General features: G+C 37.7%; 1 protein-coding gene across 3 annotated transcripts in view; it reads right to left on the bottom strand.

Moving 5' to 3' along the window:
* LOC149565216 (putative NAD kinase 1) overlaps nt 1-25,805 on the bottom strand; it is a 361,956-nt gene that overhangs the window by 206,249 nt on the left and 129,902 nt on the right. For all 3 annotated transcript variants that reach the window (XM_089818767.1, XM_089818768.1, XM_089818769.1), the window contains exon 4: nt 13,213-13,415. In XM_089818767.1, the coding sequence (XP_089674893.1) occupies nt 13,213-13,415 (203 nt within the window). The remainder of the gene's footprint in view (nt 1-13,212; nt 13,416-25,805) is intronic.

Here is a 25,805-nt window from a genome sequence, read left to right as displayed (position 1 = left end):
ACTCTCCCTCAAGGCATTTAATTTTCCGCTATCTTCCTTACTACTCCATTAACTCCCAGAACTACTAGGCCTACAGTATCTGTCCATAGCTAGAAAAGCTAGAGTGTTGATCACTCCACAAACAGTAGATCTGAAAATGAAATAACTTCCCTACCCCACAGGGTGGTAGGAAATCACTCTGATACTAATGTAATAACCTCAACTAGTTATAACTTCAACAAACACCAAATTCTTTTATAATTCAGTTGTTTGAAATTTCGTCAAACACTTTGCAAGCAAGCTTTGATACCACTATAATGAGCTTTGTTGGCTCTCAAACAATTTGTGACAAAGAATTGATTTATTTTTTTTGTTTTTGATGTTTTGCAATTTTTGATACAACAATATAGCAAAAAAATAAAAGATATTGCAATAATAATTTGAACTCAAATATTTGAAAATTACATAGGGAATATATAGCTGAAATTTTCATATTTAAATATCAATTTAGATACTGAGTATTTGCACAAAATATCAACAACCTAGTTGATAAAATATCCCCTATTATCTAAATCAACAATACCCAGAAAAATTAGAAGTTACAGTCCATGAACTTACATGTAGATATGCTTTGAAAACCCTCTGAAATGAAGGTTGGCAGCAGCAAAAGAATTCTCCAACAAACAAATGCAACTACAGATATGTTGCTCCCAAAGTGTAGATAGAAAATAGTGCCTGACAACAGATATAAACGGTGTCCAACCAACTCCAAATTAACCAGCACACAATTTGATATAACAATTCTAGCAAATGCCTTCACATATTCCAAAACAATCTCCAGCAGCAAAGAAAATTAAACTTCTCCTTAGCAACAGTTAATACAGTAGGAGAAAAAGGCAATTGTATAACTCGGCACAATTGCAAATGCAATCCTTAAAATGAAAACTCAGAATTGAATCTACAATACTTTAGGTGTAGGTCCCAAACCCTTATACTTCAGCAAGGGCACAAAATTTCAGAACTTCAAATGTGTCAAAAAGACAACATGAGAAAAATAACATTCAATCAGATGCTTTACTCTTTGAATGGGCTCATATTTACAATCTCCAAATGGCCCAAAGTTTCCCAAATGAACTTCACTTAAGAAGCTTCCCACACACAACATTAAAATATAATAAAGTATCATTATAATCTAATTTATTATTTGTTTTTGCCTCTGAAAATGATCTTTTCCAACATAATATTCTGACATGTAAGGCCATTGTTTCTTATTCCCACGATTTAAAACTTTTCGTCCCAGTTCCAATGAGCTATGATACTGAGGTGACCAACCAACAACACCAACAAAAATAGCAACCTCAGCATATTTAGATTAATAATAATAATTCACCTATCTTGCAAAAAAAACTAAAGAAGCATTAGAATCAAAATCCGACAACACGAAAGTGATCCTGATGATGAAAGATGATGAATGAACCTAACAAGGTGACTTACTGTATATAGATGCTCCCTCCAAGATTCTTGGAGCTCAAACAGAAAGCCCGAAATAAAAATTGAGAGCATCCTCTAACTCCTCTAACTCAACAAAGCTCATCAAAACCAATAGATTGACTTACTATAAATAATAAGTCCCTCAAACAGAACCAAACACACCATAGGTTGCTGGAAAGCCTATAACCACACAACTGAGACCCTTAAATCCCATTGTCAGCTCACGAGATTCGCAATGGTGAGCTGACCTGCCCAACTGCAGGAACCTACTAAAAATGGGGACATTACATAATTATCCGAATAGACAAATCCAATTGCAAGGAAAGATTTGTAAATTATTTATTATACCAAATAAACATCAAATATTGAATTTCTGGACGCAAAATCTCCAAAGCTTATTTGCAAATGTTTGCTAATTGCAGTTTTAATTCCCTAACTATTATATACTTTGTAAATTGCAATCTGGCCAACAATGTCAAGCTCTAAATAGCTAATACTAGCAAATGATAATTAAACAAATCTAAAGCTGCACATTCTTAATTCCCTTACAAATTATAATGGCACCTATTTATTTTGCTGATGTATAATTGGAAAATATTATTCTTCTTTACCAAATCCAAAGATAATCTACAGTGAATGTTTTCCTTTTATTTAACAATGGCAGCCTCTAACTTCACTCCAATGTCAGCATGCACATGGATCCCTGTATTGCAATGCTGGCCAGCTCCAAACAATAAATCGCAGGCCTCAAATTTGTAAATGTAGGCCACTAGAATCTAACCGCAAGCTCCCAACTCCTAACAGCAACCTATCTAAGTTTAACGATAGCCACAAGAAATGATAGTAGACTCTAGAGGGACAATCGCAGGTATTAATAGGTCCAAAATATTGCTCTATGCAATTATAGTAGCCTCACAAATGCGTAATAATTCTCCAATCAAAATCGCAAGACTCAATCTTTCAAATATGCAATCAAATCCCTGACCAAACTAGTCAAACTTCTTCAACAATAATTAGTTTCTCAAATACCATGTAAACAATAGAGGAGTAATAGCAACCTTGTACAAATTCTCAGCACCAATGATTTTCTACAAAGCCATAGTAATACAGAAATAGAGATTCAACCAAAATAACCAAATCATTAAACTTCAACAGTGATTCAAAACAATTCTCAAAACTAATTCACAATGACTCGACTGTGAATTATAGAGCACTTCTTAGCTCCAAACCCTTATACTTCAGCATGGGCACACAAATCATCAAACTTAGAAACTCTTTACAGGTAACAAAAGCAAATAATCAATCAGATAATCGGATGCCTTCTTCTTTCACAATGAGCTCATATTTATAATCTCCAAATGCGCTTTTGTTTCCAAAACATAACTTCACTTACGAAGCTTCTCCAACACATCATTTTATAACATTTAATAATAATAAAGTGTTATTATAATAAAGTAAACTTCCAATAATTAATTAATAAATATGAGCTCATGCAATAAATAGCCCCATCCACTACAGGTGATGACCGACTACCAGAGTAACCATCTACAGTGCCAAATATGGCAACTGCCCGAATTGGACTTACTAAAAATAGAAAATCCACCACTAAGACCCTTAAACCACCTTGTCAACTCATGAGGGTCATTATGATGAGTTGACTCATCTAGCTGCAAAAGCCTGCCAAAAATGGGGACATTGCTGTCCTCCCTCCCCAAGATTGCTTGTCCTCAAGCAATCTAGCAACACAATGAACTCCAACTGCCACCTGGATCCCAAATGAAGAAGTATGTGACATTCTTGTTGGCACTAAACCAACTGCATACCACCATTATCAAGACCAACAACATGTCCTACAACATAGCATCCAAAACTTGTGTTGATGATGTGGAAGTTAGGATATCACCAAATGACAACTCCAGAGGAGATCTCAACATCCTCTTCTTCCCTATATCCACCCACATAATATATACTGGATTGGGATCCTGATCATTACCAAGAATCCCTGAAAAAGATATAGCTATAGGAGAACCATATACACTCATGCCAATTGTATCAACAATAAGTGTAGGCACATCAAAATCTATCAACACAAGAACATCACCAACTGTTGCAACAGAGAACTAAACTGAATTTGTAGATCGTGAAAACTGAGCCCAGGTCCACTCCAATGAGCGATCAACATCAATCTCAAAAAATGATTGCCGTAAGACAATGCCAAATCCGTCTCAAACATAGGATTGTCCATAAAGAGAATCTCAAGATTGAGTCAATCTATAGTATAACATGACTCTGCCTCAGCATCACTCCATAATCATCAATATGTGTGCTATAATTAGAATACACGTCAACAAACGTATGCATATAGCTAAACTCCCCAATAGATAGCTCAACTAGCACAAAAGTAGCTATCGATATGACTATATCATCACATGCTCCTACTCTAACTATTGTTGCATCCCCATCAAATGCATGATCCTAGGAACTCATGCCAACAACTGCATCATCCAACTCAACCTAACATGAATTCTCATCACACTCCACATCCACTGTGCCCAATTCTTGTAGTGTGTCATAAGATATTTCCCGCACATCTGTAGCCACCACTGTATTAGCGCATTTCTCTCTTCGAAAAAGTGATATCAAGCTTTGCTCAAATCTTGGATTTGAAATTAGTTGGGTCATTCATTTGTGATTTTGATTCAACTCATTTACTAACATATTCAATTGTTTCAGAATACCAAACTAGATCATAGATTCTCCATCCTAGGTGAAGTATACCAGAATTTGACAATTTAGATATTGGTTGTGTGCTTTGGAGGAAGGATCGGGAATCAGATTTAAGAGATGGAAAAGTTTTTGTAAATTCCTTTCGTTAGAATATTCTCTGACCTAGTGGAATGCCAAAGGTTCTGACGTAGAAAGGAGAATCAACTATAGGCACGATACTTACAAAGGTGACCAAATGAATTTGAAGTTGAATGACTGGTTGAAAATCTTACCAAGGCAGCAGTGACATCACATATGCACATATAATTATTGTTCCTGCAAGAGGACAAGTGGTTGTCCAAACAACATGATTTGGAAGTATTTCTATCGGGCGGTGTCTACAAGAAAGCACAATCTATTGGGAACAATAGTGAAATAGGTTTATCATTGGCTGAGCAAGGCGAGTTGGAGACATGACAAGAAACCAAATATATCTTCAGATTGGTCACTGTAGTAATCAAGCACTCTTATGTTGAAGACTTGAATTGTGATGTTTAACACCAAGGAGTCGAGAACCCTGTTGGAAGATCAAAGCAGTTAGAAACTCTATAGTATCATCTCGTAAGCCTTCAAGTTCAAAAGAATGTCTATTCCTTTGTAAGACAATTCAAATAGCATAATTTTATGAGTGATTGGAGAGGTCTGGATTCTTATAATAATCAGGTTCTATTTCAACTGAGGAATATTTAAATTTTAAAACTTTGAACAATTCAGTTTTGCAATTTTAGAGTTTAGTATTTCACTCATGCATTGATTATCATTTCCTATATAAAGTAGCAAGAATCATCATCTGTGTTTAGAACTTTCAAATATATTTGAATGATTGTCAAAGCAAACTCAGAATAACATCCTAGAATAGATTTTGGAAAACTCAAAATTTTACAAAGTACGTCCTCTACGGGTATAATGTCTACCCAGAACGAACCTCCTATTTCTATCCATGAACGTTAAATACTGAATTCCAAAATAATGCACTGTCAACCTCTAAACAAACTTTGAATAAATACTGATCATAAAATACTAAGCCCCAATTCCCTGTAGGCTGGCAGGAAACCGATCTGATACCAATATAATAACCCTTGCTAGTTATAGCTCTAACAATACCAATTATTCTAACCTTTGACGTTTCGTCAAACATTTGCCATGCAATGCTAATACCATGAGATGAATTCCAAATGCTTGTTAATTCACAATTTCCTCAATTACAAACTACCACACTAGATTAAAAAAAGGTAAGGCAATTATCAAGATAGACTGATTCAATTGCAAGGAAAGATTTGCAAATTATTTATTATGCCAAATAAACATCAAATACTGAATTTCGAAAAACACAATCTCCAAAATTTATTTGCAAATGTTTAGTAAATGCAGTTTTAATTCCCCGACTGTGATGTACTTGGGAAATTGCAATCTTACCAACAGTGTTGAGCTCTAAATAGCTAATACTAGCAAATCATAATTAAAACAATCTAAAGCTGCACATCTTAATTCTCTTACAAATTATAATGGTAGCTATTTATTTTGCTAGTGTATAACTGGAAAATATGAGGCTGCTTTTCCAAATCCAAAGATAGTCTACAGTGAATGTTCTTCTTTTATTTAACAATGGCAGCCTCTAACTTCGCTCCAATGTCAGCATGCACATGGATCCCTGTATTGCAACACTGGCCAGCTCCAAACAATAAATTGCAGGCCTCAAATTTGTAAATTTAGGCCACTGGAATCTTACTGTAGGCTCCCAAGCTCTAACCGTAACCTGTCTAAGTTTCACGACAACCATAGGAAATGATCGCAAACCCTAGAGGGGAAATCATAGGTATTAACAGGTCCAAAATGTTGCTCTATGCAATTACAACAACCTCACGAATGCACAATAATCCTCCAATCAAAATCACGGGACTTAGTCTTTTAAAAATGCAATCAAATCCCTTACCAAACCAGTCGAATTTCTTCAACAATAATTAGTTTCTCAAATACCATGTAAACAATAGAGGAGTAATAGCAAACTTGTACAAGTTCTTAGCACCAATGATATTCTCCAAAGCCAAAGTAATGCAAAAATGGAGATTCAACCAAAATAACCAAATCACTATACTTGAGCAATGATTCAAAACAATTCTCAGAACTAAGTCACAATACCTCAACTGTGAATTATGGAGCACTTCTTAGTTCCAAACCCTTATACTTCAGCAAGGGCACAAAAATCATCAAACTTAGAAACTCTTCGCAGGCAACAAAAGAAAATAATCAATCAGATAATTGAATGTCGTTTTCTTTCACAATGAGCTCACATTTATAATCTCCAAATGACCTTTTGTTTCCAAAACGTAACTTCACTTACGAAGCTTCTTCATCACATCGCTTTATAACGTTTAATAATAATAGTGTTATTATAATAAAGTAAACTTTTAATAATTAATTAATAAATATGAGCTCACACAATAAATAGCCCCATCTACTACAGGTAATGACCAACTACTAGTGCCAGCCTTTGCACTACAAAATATGGCAACTACCTGAATTGGACTTACTAAATATAGTAAATCCACTACTGGGACCCTCAAACCACTCGGTCAGCTCACAAGGGTCACTATGATGAGATGACTCATCCAGCTACAGAAGCCTGCCAAAAATGGGGACATTACATCTCTGCTACAACCTCTAGGTAGAGCAATGCACTGCAGGGCATCAGAGAGTTGTCTTAGAACATCAACAACCTGATGCTTACCATGTGCAAGGTCCCTGATCATATCTCTAGCCTCTTTGTTAATATCATTACCTATACCAACATCTCTATCACTACTTGAACCACCAACATCTTTCTCACCCATAGTACCAAATTGAACCTCCTATTCAACTTCACCTGGTGTCAAAGTTCTACCCCTATGAGTGTAATGTACTCCTAGTATAAATCCTTGTGTCATAAATCAACCCAATTCCCTATAGGCTAACAAGAAACCGCTATAATACTAGTGTAATGAGCCCTACTGGCTCACTCTCAATCTATGTTGAAGAATTTATCTTTTTGTGTTTTTGGAAGTTTTGTAATTTTTTTTAGTTTTTGGAATATATGTTTTTTTGGTGATCTTTGGATTGTAAGATGACAATGATTTGAAACACAAGTGAATAATTACAATTCAAACACCAACTCTATTTCCTTTATGAACATATACCAGTAATTCCAAATGCCAAACAAGATACAGAAGCTTGTTAAATTAAGAACACTTGATAATTCAAGGGATGTTGTAGATCCCAGACATACACCACCACCTGGGAATGGTAACACCCATCTGCACAAACAATGTCGGCCTCCAATAAGTGAAACACAGGTCCAAAGATGATTGATGCTGCCACAGATATAAATCGAAGCCAACACAATGACTCGTGTGTCTGCATATTATGACCTATTCTGCACTACAATATTCCAACACAGCTACAAGGAGTTGCTATAAACCGCTATCAAACCTCAAATCCACTTTGCACAAGCAATTTGTACACTTGGCTTTGATCAAACTTCTTGAAAATTCTTCACAATGCGTTCAGATTCAGAAGATAAACAAGCACAATTTGCTAGTATAATCCCACCAACTCAAAGTGCACAAACTTGAAAGGAATCCACAGTTCCTCCAGCATTTACACGTTTAAACCCTTATATTTCTTCAACTAACAATAAAAAAAAATGCAAAGCTCATTCGAACTTTATAAGAGGTTGCATTTATAACTTTAATTCAAAACTTCTTCATGACACCAATCAGCTAAGGGCTTATTGCTCACACCTTTCACTTAAGAGACTTCCTCGTCACAATTTTCACTTATAATTTTTCATTTGGAAGCAGGTTCAACTTTTAAATATAATAACTCCTTTACAACTCAATGGATAGAGTCTTCTTGTGCACATGTTTCGCTAAGGAGGCTTCTTGGACACACTATTCAATTAGAAAGATTAACTCACAAAATTATTTAATCAAATCAACTTAATAAATAATCTCCATTAAGTATCTTACTTTTAAAATCCTATGAATAAATTGAGATAGCCTAACCCAAGGCATCACCACTATGCACTGCTAAAGTTAGAAACCAACCCTCTTGACTTACTATAAATAGTAAGTATACCAAACAAAGACCCTCAAATGTAATTGTTAGCTCACAAGAGTCATAATGATGAGATAATGTACCTATACTCTTGAAACCTGCTAAATTGGGGGCATCACAACTAGGGAGATGACAGTCACCCTAAAGGATGTGTCCTAGATCCTACATTTTCCAAACAGCAGGATAAGAGTGGCTCTTCACGACATCTTAACCTTGTGGGAGCTACAGGCACTCTAGATGTGGGCGGTGGGCCATGTTTAAAGCAACTATGACCATGTATACCTGGAATGATTGGAGCAGGGTAGTCATTATCCCCCTACTATGGAGAGCCATGATTGTTACTGTTGCATTGTGGATTCCTATCGACAGTTGTGCCATTTTTAAGGGGTATTATTACCATTAATAGGATCCATGGAGAGTCAGGGACATGGTATGCATGGAGATAGAGCATGTTGGCTGATTGTACTATGACTTGAGTCGCTTCATGCACCATGAGTATCACAACATTACGACTTATGCTCTACTCTAGGTGTGGCTCCTTAAGCACATCACCTATACTTGGTCAATGGGGTTCCCACAAGGGATCTTAGGTCATTTGCCTCATGCCCATGCCTATTCATTGAGACAAGGAGACTGGAGATTAAGAGAACTTCGACACTGGAGGTTAGTTGTAGACTATCTTGATATAGGGACATCATCAAGCACTGCTACTGGGACACCCTGTGTAGAGAAAGTGAACGTCCATGGCTATGTCGACCTATACCCAATCTACTCATAAAGTAGCAAGGCCCTAGGATGTCATTAGATCCTTGATTATGGATACATCGGAGATCACAAATAGAGGTGAGAATGATTTTCCCATTATAGTGGACTTTGATTATGTAGGGGTGACAGATGGATTCGTGCAATCAGGGGGATGTCACCTGCATTGTTGTTAGGGACATTACCCATATTATCATCAAGAACATCACCCGCATTGCCATCAACACATCACCCACATTGCCACAGGACACCTCACCCATGTTGTCTTCTATAACATCACCCAAGTTGTTGTTGGGCACATCAGCTGCACTTTTGTCGAACAATTTCATTGTTGTTGGAGAATTAACATTTCCTTAGGACACCTCATCACATTGTCCGCAAACACAACACTTGCATTTCTATCAAGCAAATAACTTGCATTCTCATCAAGCACATCACTCGCATTGTCATTGCGCACATTAACCATGTTGTTAGCATAGCACCCACGTCACCAACAGATACATCACTGATTTTCCACCAAGTTCATATCATTTGCAGTTAGGTATAATATGTCATTCAGGTAAATTACACAATTGTTGCATTTGACTTGGACAATGAGAATGTTATTTGTGCACCTAGCCCCCTTCACCTTGGCACCATTTGTGAATCAACTAATGCCATTGAAGATGAAGAAGATGAATAAAATAACATTAGATTATTGAAACTTAAGTATAAACTATAAAGTTCTAATTTTTGCAATCTGAACAATGATACTTGACATTATCATTTTAATTTTAATCTTTAAATGTTGGACTTGAAGCATATTATGATGGTATAATGACGATGCTATGAATACAAGTTTATGGTGTATTTACTGTTTATAATATCTATGTGACATTCTAATCTTAATTCATGCTTATAGGGTGCATATACATATAGATAGATAGATAGATATAGCATGGGCAGTAGAGTTGGCCTGAGCCTTGGGTTTTCTCCCTAAAGGTCTTGAGTTCGCCTTCAAAGATGAGGTTTTCCCAATGCACCGATCTTGCAACCTGCTTGGTACATCCCCAAAGGATTAATCTTTCTTTCACACACCCCTTCCTTATCCCATAGGCTATTTTTAGCCTCGTGGACGTTAAAATTTTATCTATCTATCTATCCCATCTTAGAAACAAGTAAGACCAAGGTATGGCGGATCAAGCATTAGGCTGGGTCATTGGGGATACCTCTGGTGCAAAAAAAAAAAAAATTTACATTTGTTTTACTAACAAATTGAAACCATATTTCATAATTTTGTTGTACCCACAAACCAGTTCTTTGAACCTAAACCCAAACCGGCAATTTAGTTAATTTTCAAACTTGGATGCAACATGGCCTGGAGGAAGGCATTTCATCTTGGAAAGAAAGCACCACATGACTTGTTCTAATGTCCATACAAAATAAATAATAAGATTTTTCTAGCCCTCACAAACTTGATAAATAATATCAATTCCTATGCTCACCATTTCCAAATAGAAAATAGCTGACAATTAATCTTTGTATTATTTGCTGCACTGGCTAATACTTGGTGTCTCTTAACGTTACTCTAGAAACAAAACCACAAAGCTGCATTTCCTCTTAGTGCCATGTCCAACTACTGAACATGTCCACGCTGCACATAGAATCTGTGTTGGCTCTCTTTCTTTCTTTCTTTTTAACTTGGCTGCCATATCCAGATCCCAATATGACTAAATCTGCAAATTTTTTTTCTTCTCCACATCACCCACTTGTCTTTATCCCTACATTTTGTGTCTTCATTTGACTCTGCAAGGTTTTGATAGGGATCCTATCATCAAATATGAAAGTTGAAATCACATCTTTATTTGATCACTAATGAATCTTGAAACACCGTGCTAATGTAAAATTATAAATGCACCCCCTCTGCTATCATTTTATAATTTTCTGGAAAATGGTACAAGGAGTAAAAAAACTTCAATATTAATTCATGCAATGAAAATTAAATCATACAACCAGAATAATATTTAATGGCAATGTAAAAACAATACTTCAATTTTTTTCTGAAAAACCACTAAACTTCATTGAAATATCAATCCCAATGATGATTGAAATTTTTAACCCATCTTATCAAACCTGTAATCCATTACATTCAGGCTACAACTCCAAATGAGCTACGCTACATCAGCTATGGTGGATCTATCACCAATGCCAATCTTCCTCAAGAGGGTTTCCTGTTTTCATAAGGCTGAAGTGAACAAGGTTCAATTCCCAAAACCCCAAGAGTTCGCTGGAGACAAATAACATAGTCCACAAAATACCAATAAGCTCCTCAAATGCCTTTTATATGCATTCCCGCCTAACTAACAGAAAAATAATTTAAAAATTCACTATATTTATTTAAACTCCATTTTAGCTTCAAAAAGAACTTTTCATTAAAATAATGACAATTTGATAGGCATCCCTATTTCATGCTTTGCTAATTTACTTCTTATTTTGGTTCCAACAATCTATTATACTGAGGTGCATGTAAAATAGTTTAATCTTGTTTATGCATCCTTACTAAAAATACTTAGAATAAAACATTAATTTATCCATATCGCAAATATTGTTGAAAAGCATCAAAGTTGGAATTGTTCACATTATAGTCATCCCAATGATGGATAATAGTAAATGAGGCTAACCCAACAATTTACAAAAAACAGATGACCTCTGCAAGATTCTTGGAAAGCACACCAGAAGTGAGAAATCACTTATGAAAGATGCACAAGCTTTCCAAATCACTTGAGCTCACTAGAATCATCCAATAACTTCTTGGACAAGACAATCACTACCAAGATGGTCATCACCAACTACATTGCAAGAGAACCCTAAACTGAGGACATTATGATTTGACAACCAAATGATTAATTGGCAACCAATGGTAGAGGTCATAGATGGTAAAGAGACAATGAGTGGAAACAAAATAGTACATCTAAAGAACATTACTATTCACAGTAGCACCAGAATGTATGTTTGGTACTGCTGATCATTATAAGAATAACAGCTATCCAGATGAAGAAGACAATCTTGAGGGAGTATATAATGTCAGTTCTAGTATTAACAGCTACCTTTAAGTTCAAACAAATCTAGAATTTTTTATAGTTTGATAGTTTTGATCTGATTTCAGTGAGCAATAGTCATTGTCAGGCCTAGAATGTGTGATAGTTTTGATCTGAGTTCAATAAGCAATAGTCACTGTTGGCCCTATAATTAACAGGCTCCTCTAGGTTTAAATAAATCTTAATCAACCATGGACCCTAGTTGGTACCTGAAAGAATACAATTTTAAAAACAAGGTGTTTCTCACTTCAAAATTTACATGAAGATTGCCCAGTGCACACCAGAACAGCAGGATGCAAGAGTTGACTAATTTAATTTCACCTATTCACCAATGGGCGAATGGGAGTCATCTACTGATTTTTCGAATTTTCCCATGACAACTTCACACCACTTCGGCAAGCACCTTTGAACGCTTGAATGCAATTTTGATCATGACTTTTCTTTCTGGTGGAATCTCCGTAAGATGTACAGTGTGTGAAAGCATTCTTTACTCTTCGAAAGTCTCTTGTTATCATTCTGAGAAACATGAGTAAAGGCAACATAGACACAAGAAAACAATGCTGAAACTTCAGTGCACTCAAGCAAAAGACAAAGTTTTGGTTGGGAATTGGACACAGAACTTTTGTACGAGTACAACACATTCCAACAAAAAATTTCCTCGGTAAAGTTTGATATATATGTCTTTTGCAATACAGCCAGAGAAAAAGATCCCTAACACACAAGCCACAGTGAAAGGAGAGGACAAATATTGCATAAACACACATGCCACATATTTTTCAGAGACCAAAAATCATTCTATTAAGCACCAAGACCAGTTAAAATATATCCACAATGCTAAGCTACATTAGGAATCACCTCACAGATTTAAATCAGCAATAGAATCATGTGTAAGATATTTGCCCCAAAAAAATTTCTAACAGATACTGATTACATGTATAATTGCAGTTTTTTACCATGTGCAAAGATTTCTCTGAGTAAAAACATTCATTCAAAAATTATGGTAACTCAAAATGACATTTTCATTGCTTGGCGTCATTGGGATCACCTTTGGACTAGACAGATTTGAACCCATGACAAAATCACATTGAGATATCTCCCTTGGAAGGATTTCCAGGCCGCAAATTCCAAGCTGTATACAACATTTCCTATTTTGATTTTGAATTGTGTCTCCATTCTCGCTTCGAGGAGATAAACTGTCTATGCATTCTTGAGTTGCATCAGTGGCAATGTCTTCCTGTACAGAGATTTCTTTGAACAACAGAAATGCACTGTCAGTTCAAAAGAAAAATGGAATCAACATTACACCAGAATCCAAATAAATAAATAAATATTTCAGTAAGGGCATGGCAAGGAAAAAAAAAGAGCTTAAGAATATGTATCAGGTTTCCACATATCTCCTGACAGTAATCATGCATTCATCAAATTGTACAAAAATACTTGGAAGTATAGCATTTTACTACATGAACACCATCTCCTCTGGATCTGATTATAATCAAAGAGAGTTTTAATTAGCAGCTTGCAACAATGGTACCAACCACACATTTCACAAATAACCAATTACTGAATCAAAAGGACGCTTGCTAGGGCATGCTGCTACAACTATTGTGTCCATGTATATGGTTTGTTAGGGTTTGGTCCCATATTTCGGTGAATCGGTAGGAGGAAATCATAAAATAACAAACACAACCCATACATAACAATAGTAGATAAGTATTGTGCCACAAAAGCTAAAAATAATACACATTTTGGTTGTCGCCAAATTCTTCAAAGAAAATCTTTCATTCAAAGAAAGACCGGAACATCATTTCTCAAATGCTTGAGTGTTGTAATATCGAGTCAGTCGCTTTACACCATCACCAAACTATATGGACAAGAGTGAATATGGAAGAATACAATCCATTGACAATCTGACCACTCCAAAGCTAAGACTTAGGACCTTCTAAATAGCCTACCATAGCATTACTTCTTTCCATCGTCAACCATGTTTACCGCATAAGTTAATTAAGAAACGCACATAGACAAAGAATACGAACATGAACAGCAAACAGCAGAACTCTTATTATTATTCGCATATGCCCACAGTGCATTATACTTCGATGATATAATAATTACAATGCTTCCTGAAGGGGTTATATATACTTTCCGAGAAACCTTCCTGAAGGTATCCGTCGGCCACATACAACATGTCACTACATAACAATTTCCTTTCCGAAGGGACCCGTCGGCTGATACACAATTTCCTTTCCAAAGGGACCCATCGGCTAATACACAATTTCCTTTCCGAAGGGACTCATCGACTGATACACAATTTCCTTTCTGAAGGGACCCGTCGGCCGATACACAATTTCTACCGACAACATCATCCCCCCCCAAAAAGAAAAGTCGTCTCCTAACGACTACAGAACAAAACTCAATCAACTAATACAACAATATTGATCTGCCACATCACTTTAACATTCATCCCGTTGCATCTATAGCCTTTGCTAACACAATACTGACTCCTCAAGCTGACCTTGATAGCCACCTGTGCTACTTTCTCTGCTTCCAACTCCTCGGTACCCTGAGCCAAGTGTTGTTGCACTGCCTCCAACTGGATGATCAGCTCCTCCCGAGCTCTCTACGCATCCACCAAGACAGCCTCACGGCCAACACCTACTCTCAGTGCCTCTGGTACACAAACACTCCATGCCTGCAACAGCTCTAAGTCTTCTCAAAGAGTCAAACTCCCACAACTGATATCCGCAACGACTGGGGGTCCAGGGGGCAACGCCCCCGCGAGGTCCTGGGGCATCACAGTATAGGATGGGGTTGAGGGGCAGCACCCCTCGTCGCCAAGACCAAATTAGCACTCTGAAACCCACACAAAACTGCACGGAACACACCATTTCTGTCATTTCCTGCTGATTCTACACTCTTTCTGGCAATCGTTGATGCTTCCCCTTCCCTATGGCATCATCTGATACTCATTCTGAGCATTCTTGATTTGTCGACGTTTTTTTTTTTTGTTTTTTTTTAGAAAACCTCCTGTCACCCTTACACCATACATCCTACCACTGTATCGACTCCTTCCTTATGCAATATCCTATAACGTCCTCCAAAGTCTGAATGCAATAGAAGCCGCACACCAAAACCCCACTCTTCAGAATCTGTAATCTTGCAATCCAAATCCGTACACATGATATGCTTGCAAAATCCGTACAATTACCTCGCATTCCAAATTATAATTTCCGTATGCTTTCTTTACTTCCAAATTCCGTATGTCGTACGGCCAAAATCCGCAGTGTCAATGGCTTTCCTCAAAAATCCATACGGCACATGTAGAAATCCGTACTAGGATACTATACGGTGATTTCAATAAAGTCCGTACGTTAACTTTCTCAGACTATTAAAATCCATACGGTGGTCTCAGTGTTACAATATGCAACTCTTTAGAAAAATCGTACACTACAAGAAAAAGCCATACTACAGCAAAACCGTACACCAACTTTCAAAATGGAGACTGTACATTGTCTTAAAACTGTACTTCAAATATGAAAACTGTACATTGCCTTAAAAAACGTACTACAAATATGAAATTGTCTTAAAAATCGTACTAAAACCGTACAACAGCCTTCAATTATGAAAAACCGTACGGTACTACCTTCTCCCTTCCAGTATGGAACCCGTACGGTATTCTCCCTTTCAAATATGAAACCGTACGGTATTTTCACTTCAAATATGAAACCGTACGATACTTTCCCCTGAAAATCGTACAGTACATAAGGAAGCCGTACGGTATTCTTCCATCCACTAAGAAATCCGTACGGTGCTTATGGAAGCCATACTATACTTTTCCCTGAAAATCGTATAGTACTTTTTTCTCTCTTTTGTTTTTTTTTTTTCTCAATAGGAAAGTTAATTTTCCCTTCGCCCGTCGGCATCGTCAGTCTGCAATGACAAAGGGGTCGCCCGAAGGCCATTCTCTGATGCAAAAGTCTTCCGGCCGTGGTATACCTTCAGCTTCGAGCCATTCACCGCCTGAGGCACTTCCTGTCCATCCAAGGTCCATAATTCTATTGCTCCATTGTCCCCTACTTCCCGGATCTGATACGGCCCAACCCACTTATCTTTGAACTTGCCTGGTTTGATCTCATTCCGGTTGTCGTACTTCAACACCCACTGTCCTGCTACGCCTGTTCTGTGTCATCTCCATATTGCCCAGTTTGTTCCCGAAGCTCGCTACCATGGACTCCGTCAGCTGCCCCTTCTGTCCGTCAATAACAGATTCACTCTGTACTGCTACAACTTTTATTGAACCCTTCCTCTTTGTTGTCTGTGCAAACCGTATTATGTGTCTTCCTTGCTTCCGGTACCTTTCTGCTATATTTGTGGTTCAACGTAATACTTTCTTCTGGCGCAATCGTACAGTAGAATCTTTCCTTCTTTTGGGTTCGTATTGTATCTTCTGTCCTTCAGCTTCAGTCATACCCACATTTCCTTCTTCGGCTTTTTTGTGTTGCTTCGAACATTCATTTCCTGCTTCGGCTTCTCCATGTTCCTTCAGACATTCATTTCCTCCGTCGGCTTCTTTGTGTTCCTTCGGACATTCATTTCCTCCTTCGGCTTCTCTGTGTTCCTTCGGACATTCATTTCCTTCTTCTTTCTTACCTTCGTCGATCCTTAGCATATTACAACTTGGAAAGAGCTCGTAATCCTCTATCTGCCAATGGTAAAGACCATTTACTGAATCCAGATCGTCATCTCCTTCCAATCATAGGACTCCCTCCTGATCGGGTTCCATGATCTGCCTCCTTTCATCGTCTTCTTCTTCAGAATCCGAAGATAGAGCTTCTTCTCCAACCATCTAAGTGTGTAGATCGATGACATACTTCCGACCTTTGCTTTCAAGAGATAAAGTATTTTTCTTCCAATCGTGTTTTGCGTTGGCTTGTATCAACCACCCCCGGCTCAGAATGGCATCATATCCTCTCCGCTTCAGTGGGATCACGACAAAGTCCAACCGGAACGGTTGTGTTCCAATCGTCACTGGTTGCACTGTGAGTACTCCCAATGGCTTGATTCCATGTTGATCGACTGTTAACAATTGGAAGGTAGGTGGCCACAATGTCGGCTGTCCCAACTTTTTCCAAGTGTCTTCAGGCAACACATTGACACCGGACCCTCCGTCCACAATTGTTTCCATCAATACAATCCCGAGAATTCTCATTTCGACGACTGTCGGATGGCGTTCGGATGAGAGGGCTAACAACATCAGATCTTCTACACTTGCGCCACTTTCCTTCTCCTTTTTGTCCACTGTACTTGCTCCACTTTCCTGCTTCCTTCCATGTTCTCCTGGTAGTTGAGCAGTGGGAACGATGTTTGTGAGTGCCGATCGGAGCTGAGGCATAGTGAGCAACAGATCACTTATCCTGACGGGTATCTCGGCTTGCAATATTTTCCGTAAAATGTTTTGTTCTGCATAGTTCCGTACGGAGGTACTCGGCGTGTCCTTGAGGTGTGTCGTTTCTATCTGCGTTGCTCTCTGGATCTCTACCCATGCTTCCTCCAATCTCTTCTTTTCCTCTGTCGAATCAGGGTATAGCTTCGTCTGCTTCCGAGTGATTGCCAGAACTTCTTCCTCGTCTGTCCTGACGGTAATCAAGTTTACTCCAGACTTCGGGCACTTAGCATCGTCATGATCGCCAGGTCCACACCATCGGCATAGCAACTTCGGTGTGTTCGCCGTTGTCCACTCTCGGGCAAAGTGACCTCACAGATTGCATGCGCGGCATTGAACTATCGGCCGACCATTCGCATCATACTGGATTCGACTTCTTCCGCCATTATTGTTGTTGCTGCTATTCTTATTGTTTTGACCGTGCCAGTTGTTTCTATATCCGCCCGATGTGGCACCTTCCATACTGGCGTTCCCGTTCCCTCCTGACGGGGATGCCTCCTGCGTGAGGAACACTTGTTGTGGTGTTCTTGATTTTAGGTTGAAAGGACATTCCTTTACCGAGTGTCCTAGAATCTGGCAGATCTCACAAAATTGCTCTCTCGGGCAGGATCCCTTTGTATGGCCTTCTTTCTTGCACTCCGTGCACCATAGGTCATTGCCCTTAGTCTCCTTGTTCATGTTGTTAAACTCCTTCATCATCCGAATCATGTCCTTTTGGAGGGCACGGACCTTCTTGTTGCTTCCCTCGTCATTGCTACTGTCTTCTCCTAAGGATGCATCGTCATCTGAATCGGACGAGCTGTTCTTCTTCTTCTTCTTTGTCTTCTGATCACTTTCGAGGTTCATTGCCCGATTGTACGCTTCAATGTATGTTGATGGTGGCACGATCTTCATCTTCTTTCGCAGCTTCGGGTGAAGGCCTTCCATGAACCATCTTTTCTGGAGCCCATCTACCGGCTTATTCTTCATTTTACTGATTAAGTCCTTCAACCTCCTGGCGAAGACCCATACTGTTTCATTCTTCTTTTGTTTGGTATTAAATATCTCTGCTACAATTTCATTATCGTCACGCAGGAGTTGAAATTCTGTGATGAACTCCTTCTTAATGTTATCCCAAGTGTTTAACTTTTGTGGATCAGTATCAGTAAACCAATCAATCGCAACACCCCGTAGGGTAGCGGAAAATTGTAGGATCCATTCGTTTGTATCTGTTATGCCATTTGCCCTCCAAATTGTTTCACATGTTTTGCAATGTCGAATGGGATCAGCTACTTCATCACCATCAAATTTAGGCAACTTTTCCTTCGGACCTGCCATTATCACTGTATGTTGAGGGTTTTGTTGTGTACCTGCGCTGTTTTTGCACTCCCGCGCTGTTTTGAGCACCCGCACTGTTCTGAGCTCTCGTGCTGTTTTGAACACCCGCGCTGTTCTGCACACCCACGCTGTTCTAGGCACCCGCGCTGTTCTGCACACCCACGCTGTTCCGCACACCCGCGTTGTTGCCAACACCCGCGCTGTTTTCGACTTTCGCGCTGTTTTTGGCTTCCGCGTTGTTTTCAACACCTGCACTGTTTTCGACTTCCGCACTGTTTGGTGAAGAAGAGGGTTCGTCAACCGAAGCTGTTCGTTCCGAAAGTATATCTCAGACGAATAGGTCACTCCACGCTCGTGCTCCTTTGGCACTTCGAGCCATGCGAGTCGATCTCCTTCCGTCAGGATTCTCTTCCCGTGGCGTATGCAAGTTCAGAAACTCCTCCCTCGCTTCTTCCACCAAAACGAGCCGCTATCGAGTCTCCTTCAACAATCCTTCCGCGCTCTTGTTTCCGTCGGCAATCTTCTGAAATCTCCTTCGACGCTCTGTCTGCTGAGCCAGAATTAAATTTTTCTGCGCAATGCGTATGTCATCTTTTTCCTTCAGCTTACTCTTATCTTTGTTCAACTGATTCGGCATTTAATTCATATCCGCCTGCCTGCATACCAGGTCCATCGGGCAACGGCGCCAAATGTTTACCACATAAGTTAATTAAGAAATGCACACAGACAAAGAATACGAACATGAACAGCAAACAGCAGAACTCTTATTATTATTCGCATATGCCCATAGTGCATTATACTTCGATGATATAATAATTACAATGCTTCCTGAAGGGGTTATAAATACTTTTCGAGGAACCTTCCCGAAGGTATCCGTCGGCCACATATAACATGTCACTACATAACAATTTCCTTTCCAAAGGGACCCGTCGGCTGATACACAATTTCCTTTCCGAAAGGACCCGTCGGTTGATACACAATTTCTTTTCCGAAGGGACCCATCAGCCGATACACAATTTCCTTTCCGAAGGGACCCGTCGGCCGATACACAATTTCTACCGACGACATCATCCTTTATAACCCCTTCAGGAAGCATTGTAATTATTATATCATCGAAGTATAATGCACTGTGGGCATATGCGAATAATAATAAGAGTTCTGCTGTTTGCTGTTCATATTCGTATTCTTTGTCTGTGTGCGTTTCTTAATTAACTTATGCGGTAAACAAACCATACAAAATAAAAACAATCTACTCTCATGGAAACTAACACTTTCCTGTCCTAATATTCATCTACTTCTATCCTGCAAAGCACATTATCTCAAGGGCTTTCATTTTCTTGCCCTCTTATGAAGAAGTCGAGCCCAATCCATCTTTGGTACCCTAGATGTGCAACTTTCACTAAGTCTGATTTTTGCTGGTAATTCTGATTTTTTTTTCATTTTGTGTGTTTTTGGCTTTTTTGTGTTCTTGAAGGTTTTCTCAAATTTTTGGTATTTTTAAATATATTAAATGCAATCGAAATAATACAACGATGAATAACTATTGATTATTTTAATTCACCTCCTAACTAAGCCAATGCTGATAATGACAAGAAATACTGATTTTATTCAAATTTTCAGAGTGCTAGTTGTACCAAGAAATTTGAGTTAGATCTAGCGCTAGGAAGTAAAGGTGACACAACACTCTTGATTTTCTCCAGCCATTCAAGGTGATTTCAGTCTACTAATTCTGATTTATACAACTTCACCTGTGGTAACTGCTGCTGCCTCTACACACCAAAATTTTTGATGCTGATGACTTCAAATTCGAATGCAGATCTGACATATAAGCTGCCATGCCTAGGCTGAAGCTGTATATCTGACCCAAACAGTCTTAAATGTTAGAAAGTGAAGTCCACCATACAACTGAGAAGGGGCAGTGAATCAATCGTATGCCAACTATAACTTAAATCCAACTTCAATAACCAATATAGTGAACAAAGCCAAGAGATAAAACATGCACAATGACATGATGATTTGTTAACTAGGGAAACCCTTGATCAGAGGGGAAAATCCAATGGGAATGGAACCCAGAAGATAATGTACTAATATAAAATTTCCTTGTCAAATCATGTGACCCTTTTAGGAGCCAATTACAATACAATCAATACATTTAGTCTCTATTAGGATACTTTGAATCCCTAACAGAAGATTCTAACCCTCTTAGGAGCATATGGAAGACAACTGAACCCACTCTCCAAATTGCTACAATACTGTTATACAAAACAAATCTTTACTATTAAAAATCCAAGTAGTGAACTGACCAAACCTGCAACTCAATTGCCACTATAGTTCCTTTCAAGTTCGCAAGCCATCATCAACATAATCCTTTGCTCTTCTCTAATCAAATTCGCATCCGCAGCATTAGAATTACACAATACCACACTGTAACCCAAGGAAACAATCTTTCCTTTATACTTTGTCCTAACAACTAATTGAGTCGGCCCTTTGAACTTCCCCAATGTATAATTAATTACATAGGACCTTGTTAAGATATTACATTAATCTTTCTTATGCTACATTTACACTATACAACTCCCAAACATAAATCCCATTACAACTTCCAAAATAAATCACATGTTGTACTTCAGTGGCTTTCCTAGAATGATCTCTAGCATCTACTAACACAAATATATTATCAAGAACATGTCTTCAACCACGAGCAAAGCTTGCTCATCTTTATTCCATCTCACTCATCAAATGTAATCAATTTACCAATTACCTTTTTTCCTATACACTGACATGTTACTAGACTTCATCAAATCAATTGTAACTCATCCAAACCTTCATTCAAATATATGCAGACATAGATGTTCTATCTTAGCATGTCCCTAAACATGAATATAAACCCGCATAACTTATCTTTCCATATCCCAACCTCGCTGATCAATCCAACCTTTGCGATGTACAAAATCTCTATTTTTCACATACCAAATCATATATATGTTGACATCAATTACAAACCTGCCATCAGTGCAACACATAGACATGCAATCCAAGTGCCAACCACTAAACAATCTCCCTTAATCCTAACAATCTCCCCCTTTGGCATTGATGGCAACATATAATGAAAAACCATAAACCCAAAAAGAAGTTTTTCTTTCTAAACAATCTCTCCAAAATATCAACTAAATGTAATTATCTGAATGCTCCCCATTGACATCAATTCTCATTGTCCTCTAGAATACTCTCCACCATAGGTGTTACTCTCCTCCATACATGAGTTTTTCATGCATTACTCTCCCCCATTGACATCGTTAACTCCTAAAATTGCACCCTATTCTGCATCAAAATACTAGAGATTTCTGGAGAACATGGGATCAGTCCAAGGTGTGGATGACCTAAGATAGGACTAAACCTCCGGATTCTAGGCCGGTTCCTATTGGTTTTGCAATGGTATATCACTTAATATGGGTGATTAGAAAAGAAACTTGTGAGGGAAAGGGATAAGAAAGACTGGTAATAAACAAATGCCTAGGTAAAATGGTGATACACCAAAAGGATTGTGATTAAAATAGTATTTCCTTCAACAAAAGCTGAAAACTTTGAGCAATTGATAGATTGATACAATTTCTGACACATTGATCTGCACATAAGTATTTCAAAAGAAGACCAAATACTTGAAGGTATTAAAATGAACATAATCACATTTAATGCATACAATAAACTAGTACAATTTTTGACCTACATAGAACAATAATAGTCACAAAAAGATGCCTAACAGGACAAATCTTAAAGTTTTCAGGATAACATTATAAGAAATATCAACCATTAATCTGCATATATAGACATGACACCAAAAATAGATCTCCAATGCTCAATATATTCCTTCAAGGTTCTGAAAATACATTTCCAATCTGAAACATTACTGAAGACACAATGAATAGTAACCAAAGGTCTCTGCTCAAATACTGAATACCTTTTTAAGTACAAGTGATAGAATATATCAAAAACCTCCTTCATCAGCCAATAAATGACCCTCAAAACGAGGAACTACCTTGGGTCGAAATCATGGAAAAAAGGCTCTACAAAAGGAGTCAATATCTATCAAAATGATGACTCATTGCCTCATAACCCCCACTGAGTCATAAAGAACCTATGACTCACTCTGAACCACCCATGAAAACTCCAACAGATCATAAAGACCCTCAAGATGCCTAGTCAAAGTCCAAATTTGACCCCACACTTAACTTCCACAATCTCTCTTCATGATTCAAACTGATTTGTAATACTAAATCTTCACCTAAAAATAGACTCATATTCTTACACATGTTGAAAATTTGACCTTATCAACATATTAAAATGAATAAAGATAACCAACCAAGCCTTAAACCTTATATTATTTGCTTTTAGGAATAAAATTATTAAATAGCTTATAAGATGCTAATTAATTATTTTATTTTATATTACGATCAAGCAAATTAAAAAGGCTTTAGAATTAAATAAAGTGTTCAAAATTAACACTTAGATAAACTGCCTTACCTGCGGTATCTTTCATGAGATGAATATCAAATAAAATAAATTATTTGAAAGTAGCGATAAATATCAAGGAAACCACTTGGCCAAGAAATGGCAACGTGTCAGATTTTACACCAAGCATTTCATGAGAAATCCCTAAAAAAAAAACACATTCTTTTCATCCTTCATTCGCATTTTATCATCATTTGTGCTTTTCGAATTTTCAAAGGAGCTAGGGTTTTCTAGAAGAAAACTTGTGTCTGCTGCCACCATTACTAGGTACTGCTCCATCTACAGTTGTTTTGAAGGATTTGCCTCTTTCCTCTGCATTTCTAGTTTGGACGTCTGAGCCCAAAAGCAAATACTGGTGTTTTTCTTGCATCCAATGCCTGAGTGTTATCTCCGAGGCTGCACGTGAAGTATGGAGTTATTCTAGACTTAGAGCGTGGCTACACATCTGCTGGGTATCTCGTTCCTCCACTTTCGCCCTTCACTTCAACTATGATTATGACCTGCTGCTGTTGGTATTTCTATACACTTCATGTTTTTTGTATTCTTTAGTTAAATCTGGAGTTAGACGTCTTCATTTGTGGCTGAATCTGGACTTTTAAGGGGCTGCCATGTAATTTCTGGGCATATTTTAAAACATTCAAACCTTCCTGTTGTCTTCAATCCGCCATTTCTGAGAATAGACTGCCATTTAATGAGCAGATATCTTGATACAAAAACTACCTTGTCTCAATAATATTTACCAAATCGTGGCTTCATTCCTCTTGCAGGAAGCACTTTTTATTATTATTTTGGTTTTCATCCCTGCTGTTTGGAATCATGGGTTTTGTTGCTGCTATGTATTCTTGGAGCATGCTGTGACCTTCGTACTGGTTCTCATATGCCGTCATTTCTCAATTGCTGCTATTTGGAGTTATGGGGTTTTGTTTCTCGTTGATGAAATATGCGGCTAGAATTTATAATCTCCTTTGAGAATCTCAAGAATTTCCCTATAGCTCTTGGTGACTGGAAGTTGTTTTTGCAATATGGCTTTGATTAAAACCACTGCTTTACCCATAATCAGTTTTGCGAGATTATCATCTGCTTCCCTTTATGAGCTTCATATCTCTGTTATTTACACTAGTATTGCTCTTGATGTATATGTTCTATTCTTGTGGTTACCTCAAAAAGATTTATTTTTTTTGTTGGAACACCATTACAGGGAACCTTTTGTTTAAAACTGGTTCAAATTTTTCCTTTGATAATTTCATCAATAATTTCTCTTGTAAAATTCTCTCTCCTTTCTACTTATGTAAATATTTTACTTGAGCAGAAATTCTTGAGAAGGTTACAATATTGAATTAATGCTGCTCACAAAACCCTTCAGTCACCTTCACCAGTGTTGCTCCTAATGGCTCAATTCTATCACTCTTGTAGTTGTTTAGCCCCGATGTACTTGCTGCAATTTCTGTCATTATTAATTCTTTTCCAGCATCTACATATTCTGTAACAGCAACAATATTAATTTTGCATACCTTCTAACAGAGGTCTTCCATTGGTATTTTTCACAACTGTAGATGTGATTTGAATTGGATTTATATCTCCCTTTGCTTTGAACTTTAAATACCATTGTTAGTTACAACAATTATACTCTTATTTCTGATATTTGTTCGTTCGGAAATCTAAATCATGCCTGTACTTTTAATGTTTCATTCTATTCATGTTGTGGCCTGTATTGCAAATCGGTGTTATCCATTTCTGAATGTTGTTGTAATCTGTGTTGTCCCTTTATGTGATACTATGAAGTAAAAGGTTTCAAGTGTAAACTCGTCCCTTTAATACTACTTTTAATTTGGTATTCTGACCCTTAAGACCCAAAGAATAGCACAATATATCCTCTTGACAGCATTTGTAGTTGATTTCTATTGTAAACATTCAGTGATGATCTTTGAATGGGTTCATTTCTATTTTATGCAAGTACTTGTAGAAGAAATGAAATATTTGAACAAATAAGAGGAGAGCTAGCATTGCTTAGATCATATGATTTAACTCATTTCATTTCACTGCAGAACCTTGAAGCTAAAACAATGGAAGCAGTAGAACACAAGCAACAACCTTGCAAGCAATCAGCCAGTCATAACCAGGCAATGACTGGCTCCTTATCACTCTTACACTCTTTTATTCATTCACTTGTACACTTCCACTTGCATAGAATAGGATCATTTTATAATTAAAGCTACTCCCAAAGCTTGTGTGGGAATAACATTACATTCAGTTTATCCATTTCATTTATCACATGTTAATATCATTTGTTCATATCTTTGAATGATTAATACAAATAACATTTAACATATTTCAGTTGGCTCAAGATAAAACATGATAGTAGTAGAGATGAA

Source organism: Cupressus sempervirens, chromosome 3, assembly GCF_028749045.1.
Source record: "Cupressus sempervirens isolate cs-2001-9-10 chromosome 3, ASM2874904v1, whole genome shotgun sequence".
Lineage (NCBI taxonomy): Eukaryota > Viridiplantae > Streptophyta > Pinopsida > Cupressales > Cupressaceae > Cupressus > Cupressus sempervirens.
This window is presented reverse-complemented; position numbering and strand designations above follow the sequence as displayed.